This window comes from Nicotiana attenuata, unplaced genomic scaffold (assembly GCF_001879085.1).
Source record: "Nicotiana attenuata strain UT unplaced genomic scaffold, NIATTr2, whole genome shotgun sequence".
NCBI classification, from domain to species: Eukaryota; Viridiplantae; Streptophyta; class Magnoliopsida; order Solanales; family Solanaceae; genus Nicotiana; species Nicotiana attenuata.
In genome coordinates this window covers 40,187-46,735 of record NW_017675397.1, presented here as the reverse complement: position 1 = coordinate 46,735, position 6,549 = coordinate 40,187, and the positions used below count along the sequence as shown (strand labels likewise).

General features: G+C 30.9%; 1 protein-coding gene across 1 annotated transcript in view; it reads left to right on the top strand.

Annotated features, from left to right (window-relative positions):
- The first annotated feature begins 1,553 nt into the window (after window positions 1-1,553).
- The window catches only part of LOC109220029 (protein NtpR-like), a 6,195-nt gene continuing 1,199 nt past the window's right edge, over window positions 1,554-6,549 (top strand). Inside the window, exons 1-4 of the mRNA XM_019384488.1 lie at window positions 1,554-1,896; window positions 2,522-2,835; window positions 4,915-5,334; window positions 5,987-6,193. Of these exons, the coding sequence (XP_019240033.1) occupies window positions 1,809-1,896; window positions 2,522-2,835; window positions 4,915-5,334; window positions 5,987-6,193 (1,029 nt within the window). The 5' untranslated portion in view covers window positions 1,554-1,808. The remainder of the gene's footprint in view (window positions 1,897-2,521; window positions 2,836-4,914; window positions 5,335-5,986; window positions 6,194-6,549) is intronic.

Sequence of the window (6,549 nt, the reverse complement as noted above, 5' to 3'; positions counted from 1 at the left end):
TTCCATTAAAGAATTCCAGTCAATGAAAAGTTGTTTGACTCCAAGTCCAAATAGTGATGCTTTTATTTTTGGGACAGAAGAAGTAATACAAGCCATCATCTTAGCATATTCCAATCACATTGTAACTTAAATTAAAGAAACATGACTATCACATCGAATTCTTACAGCGCAGACACATGATGATGGCTTGCTTCTATTTGAAACAAAAATGAGACAACAATTTTGTTTTGGAATTTACACCTATGCCCTGACAATATAAAACACTTTTAATTTGCATAACCTACATAACAATTAATGTAATTGGTCATTTATTATTTTTTCTAGGCAAATAATTCATAGGAGCTACAAAAAATTATCTATGATTGGATTCTAAGAGACTTGATAGTATAAAAATTATTTACAATATCAATTAAGTTATAGCATATTCGGTATATGGACAAAACCATATCAGAACGAGTGAATCTAATTTCAGGAGCATGCCTAACACTTTAATAGGAGGCATATAGTTTCTAAGTGAAGGCAAGCGCAATTATAATATCCTAACTGTTACCAAGGTAGGTCCGCTATAAAACTTACGAGCAATAAATCATTAAGAACAAAAAAGCCGACTAAAAGACTATTCAATGACCATGAATATTTAAATATTGCTCTCTCCGGTTCACAATAAGTGTCCAATTTACTTTTAGCACGCCCCTTAAGAAAATACTAAATTCTATACTGTCCAATTTACTTTTAGCACGCCCCTTAAGAAAATACTAAATTCTATACAAAAATACCTACTATGACTAAACTACCCCTAATTAAACATTTAATGTGAGGAGTAAGAAAATTTTTTAGGGATATGTACATAGGGGTTATTTTGTAAAAACAAATTGAATTCTTTCTTGATTACATAACTGGACACTTATTTTGAACCAAAATAAAAAAGTAAATTGGACACTTATTGTGAACCGGAGGGAGTATAATTCTTTCTTGTAACAGTCCATGTATAAAAGGTTGTTGGGAAAATAGACAAAGCCAGATCAGCGCCAGGTCAGCATTTATATCCTCAGCTTTAAACCGTCTCAGAAAAACCTTCATCAGATATGCATTTTCACAACATACTATGCAAAGCAATAAAAACAGACAGCTTATTAAACCCTCCCTCACTCCACAATTAACACCTCCTGCGTCTCTTCACCGATACATGTTTACGTTTGCACTTACGCGGCGGAGCGCCCTAAATCCTATACTTTTCTCTTTTTCTACTCAACCACCCACCAAAATCTATCGTTATAGTATCAGGTTCTTTTGAATCCAATACTTTTAATACAAAATATAAATTTTTATATAGAAATCGTTAAAATTATAGTAATTGTTACCTCAAAAATACAATGAGTTTTAATATTACGAACTTTAAAGGTTGAACCCACAAAATTAAAGGTGGAGTCAGGATTTAAAGCTAATGTGTTCGAGATATTATTCATTTTAAGTAACTGGATTCTAAATTAATAATTTATACATATTCAATGAATTTTTAAAGGCAAATATAAGGTTTGGATCGAAATTATTGGGTTCGATCGATCCCGCGTCCGAAACTCTAGCTCCGCTCCTACACAAAATGTAAATTCTGGATCCGTCTTTACCACACCTAAGCTCTCTACTTTCTGATATTCTAACCATAATTCATCCCTATAAATTGCAGCTTCATGTAACTGAAATTTCAGTCCATCTATTCTTCTCTTTATCTTCTTTATTATTTATGTGTATACTACTTTTTATTCACTAACAATTGATCATATAGCCTATAGATTTTTACAAGTCCTGCCATGGCTGCCGAGCTCTCTGTAGTCCTACCTCGTGTCCTCATCGTCTCTAGACGAACTGTTCGCAAGAACAAGTTTGTTGATTTTGTTGGTACGTTGTTATTTTTGTGCTCATTTCTTGTCAATTGCTATATTTGATCAAATTTTTAAAGGATTTCGCTAGAATTTTAAGAAGAAATCCAGGAGTAAAGTTAGGTGGACATAAGGGGTTTAATTGATTTTCTTTTCTTAGAAAAAAAGGAGTGTTGACGTAACTGATAAAGTTGTTGTCATGTGAGCAGGAGGTCAAGGGTTCGAGTCGTGAAAACAACATTTTGCAAAAATACAGTGTACGGTTACGTACAATAAACCCTTGTGGTCGGTCCCTTCACCCGACCCAGCACATAGTGATAGCTTAGTGCATCGTGCTGTCCTTTCTTTTGTTAGAAAAATTATACTTGTGCAAATAGGATAAAAATAAATTTTTTACATATACATAAAATTGCTGCATTTCCTTGTCGAAAAGGAAAATTCTAGATAATAGCAAGTGTGGTTCAAATTTTGCTTTAGATCATAGGTTCAGATGTTAACAGTAGCGTTCTTGCATTAATTTTTTTTTTTTTTCAATCTCCGGTTAGAATTTAACAATTTTATATTTTCCTGAATCCCTGTTAGAAAAGTTATATTGTGTAAATAAGATAAAAATTAATGTAGATTTCTCTCTAATATAATGTCAGGAGAATATCATCTTGATCTAATAGTAAGCTATGGAGCAGTCCCAGTAATTGTTCCTAGAGTTACAGGGGTCCATATGTTATTGGAAAGTTTTGAGCCAATTCATGGAGTTCTTCTTTGTGAAGGAGAAGATTTAGACCCTTCTCTATATGATGATGAACCAGCTAAACTCTCTGCTGAAGAAATAGAAGAAATTCGGAGACAACATGCCAGTGACACAACCATTGACAAAGAAAAAGACACTATTGAGCTGAGATTGGCAAAGCTTTGTTTAGAAAGAAACATACCTTACTTGGGAATATGCCGAGGCTCACAGGTAATAGTTTAAGGTGAAAAGGTCTAAATTTACTGCTATTTTACTACACGAAAAATCTTAATCTTATTATTTGTTATATTTCGGGGTCATTCATATATCCTTGTTGCTAGCAAATGGTCTGTATTTGGCTCCGATTTTAACAGAGCTACGATTAGTGCTGGTTAAATAGTTTTGTGGCCCATTACAAACTTTATTTTTCGTTTTATGACCCTATCATTCTTTTTACACATTGAGATTTGATTTTACATATATTAGATTTATTTTTTACACATAAAAAATTTAAAAAAGACACTTGCTTAATTTTAACTTTCTAAAAAGTCATGATTGTCTCCTCGATTAGTAGTGAGTAGACGTTCCACGTGTCAAAGAGAAAAACATCCATATTTATCTACTCTGATAATTAGGGGCATATGTAGCTTACCATAGATAATTTTATCCATGGTCATTAAACTTTTGTGTTTGTTATCCAAAAATTATTTTTCTTTTTTTTGTTACGTAAAAATCATTTAACTTTGTGTTCATTACAAAAAAGTCACTTTTCTTTCTTTTGTTATACAAAAATTATTTTACTTTGCTCTAGTTATCACAAAAGTCACATTTTTACTTGAAAAGTCTATTATGCCCTTGATATTATATAAACCTTCATATTTATGTAATACCTTCTATATTATATACTATATAATATATTTTTAACTATGTATTTTATTTATAAATAAAATAACTTAATATTATTTTATTTATTATTTTTATAATATATTCGTATATTTAATTTTTTCTTAACTTTAATTTTCATGATATATTAGTAGCGTTATAAAATAACTTTTTTCAGCAATTCTTTTTTTTGAATTTTATTGACAAACCAAAGTTGGTCGGTAATTTCCGACCAACTTTGGTCTGTATGCCCTTACGACCTTCAAAATACCGACCACACGTTAATGGTCGCGTTTTGGACGATTATTGGCCATTACCGACCAACTTTGATCGATTGTTTTTAGATGTTTTTTCCCAAAATTTCTAGTAATGCAATTTTTCAAATAACCAATTGCCCAGGTAAATCCCCAAGAAATTATCCCCAGCTAAATTCACATGTAGAACTAGGAATTTTCCTTCACGTTAACATATGATTTTTTTTCCTCATTTTCTTTGTTTGTTTACCTGNNTTGTTTACCTGTGAATTTTCTCACGGAAATGTACTTGCCGATTTATTTCTCTACTATATATATATATATATATATATATATATATATATATATATATATATATATAAAAGTTACTGACAAATTTAATAACGCTAATAATATATTTTGAAAATTAACGTTAAGAAAAAATTAAATTAACACTATAAAAATGAAAAATAAAATAATATTAAGTTATTTTATTTATAAATAAAATACATAGTTAAAAATATATTATATAGTATATAATATAGAAGGTATGGCATAAATATGAAGGTTTATATAATATCAAGGGCATAATAGACTTTTCAAGTAAAAATGTGACTTTTGTGATAACTAGAACAAAGTTAAATGATTTTTGTGTAACAAAAGAAAGCAAAGTGTCTTTTGTGTAATGAACACAACGTTGAATGATTTTTACGTAACAAAAAAAAAAAAGTGACTTTTAGGTAACAAACACAAAAGTTCAATGACCATGGATAAAATTATCTCCTGATTACGGGTTTGTTTGAATTCATAACTTTCGGTACAAAGTATAGAATATATATAAAAATCTGTTAAGATCTCAACAAATATTAGATCTGAACCCATAGTTTTAACAGTACAATAAGTTCAATCCTGAAAATCTTAAAAGTTGAACCCATCAAATTAATTTAAATTCTGGATCCGTCTCTACCGATAATATAGGATAATATTAAGACATTTCTTGTAGCATAAGGGTATATTTGATTATTTTTCCTAGTTTAAGGAAAAAGTTCAATTGAACCTAAAATTTCTTATATGTGTGTGTGTGTGAAAACCTTGAAAATTAGTTAAATATATTATGTTTATAGCCTATTACTTTATAGAAAAACTCAGAACTTCGGACGTCCAAAAATAATAAATTCTAGATTCATCTCTTTAGGTACTTAATGTTGCATGTGGGGGAACTCTCTATAGAGACATTGAGAAAGAACTCTCAAGAAACATCCCTCAAAATCAAAGGGTAGTCCACATTGATTATGACAATTATGATGGTCATAGGCATCTTGTCAAGATTATTGAGAATACACCATTGCACCATTGGTTCAAGGATTCCTTAGAAGAATATGACAAAATGGAGATCTTTGTCAATAGTTATCATCACCAAGGAGTTAAGAAGTTAGCTCAGAGATTTGTTCCTATGGCATTTTCACCAGATGGTTTAATTGAAGGGTTTTATGATCCAGATGCTTATAATCCTGAAGAGGGTAAATTTATTATGGGACTTCAATTTCATCCAGAGAGAATGAGGCAGCAAGATACTGATGAGTTTGATTATCCTGGATGCACCTTTGCTTATCAGGTTTCTATACATTTCTAACCTTTGTTGTTCCGACTTTTTAAAAAAATCGGGGAATGCGCATCAGATCCTTCAAAAATAATGCGTTTTTTAGAGTTCGACATGGGTGCGGCAATATTTTTAAAGAGTCCGAACAATATTATAGTTGCTGCCATGTGACTAAGAGGTCACGGGTTCAAACCGTGGAAACAGCCTCTTACAGAAATGCAGGGTAAGACTGCGTACAATAGACCCTTGTGGTTCGGCCCTTCCCCGGACCCACGCGCATAGCGGCAGCTTAGTGCACCGGCCTACCTTTTTTTAGTCCGAACAGTATAGCTTTTAACTTTTCTGCGTTTTATGATAAGGATTAAACTTACATGCTAAAGAATTTTGCATTATCAGTATATTTTGACATGTTTTAGCTGGTAACATTTTATATTTTCAATTAGTTTCACACTTAACCTTTACGAGCGTCACATTATCTCCCTATACTTGTCTAATAGAAATGTTAAAATTTTTGGGTAGGTATTAAATTCACTTTGTACAATTATTAAATGTGAGGTATTAACTTAAAGTTCAATAGAAAAGTTAAAAATTCATCTTATTAGTATATCTAAGTTAATCTTAAGTGATTTGTGCTGAAAACTCACACTTAGTTGAATGTTATTTGCAGGAGTTTGTGAAGGCTGTAGTTGCTTATCAGAAGAAGCTCTATAGTTCAACAACAGTCCAAAACCCCATAAAACTTAATCAAGAAATGGAGAAAAAGAGGAAAATTATAGTTAGAAGCTTCTCTCTTGCGAGGAATATATATGAAGGAAGCCATCAAATGAATCCATCTAAAGAATCTGACTTAAATGCTGGAGCAGAGTTCCTAGAGGTATATCGTTCTGACAACCGTTAGATGAAATTGATATAAATCTTTCATATATGGATAGGGAATTTAATTTGGATTTTACTGATTATAATTTTAAAATCATAAAACCATTGTGGCATTAAAATAGTATTTAATTAGATCTTGATTGTTCAGAGTATACAAATGATTGAAAGGTTAAATTTTCGGCACATAAAGTACAAAATAACAGAAAATAAAAGAATCCATAGTATAAATATGTTGACTACCCATATTTTATCAAACGAGAGAAATCAAAAAATAATTTTAATGAAATAAAATAAAAAGAAGAAAAAACAATTACAGGACTAGAGGTGTTGGCTAAAGCATATAAGCTAGGTCAA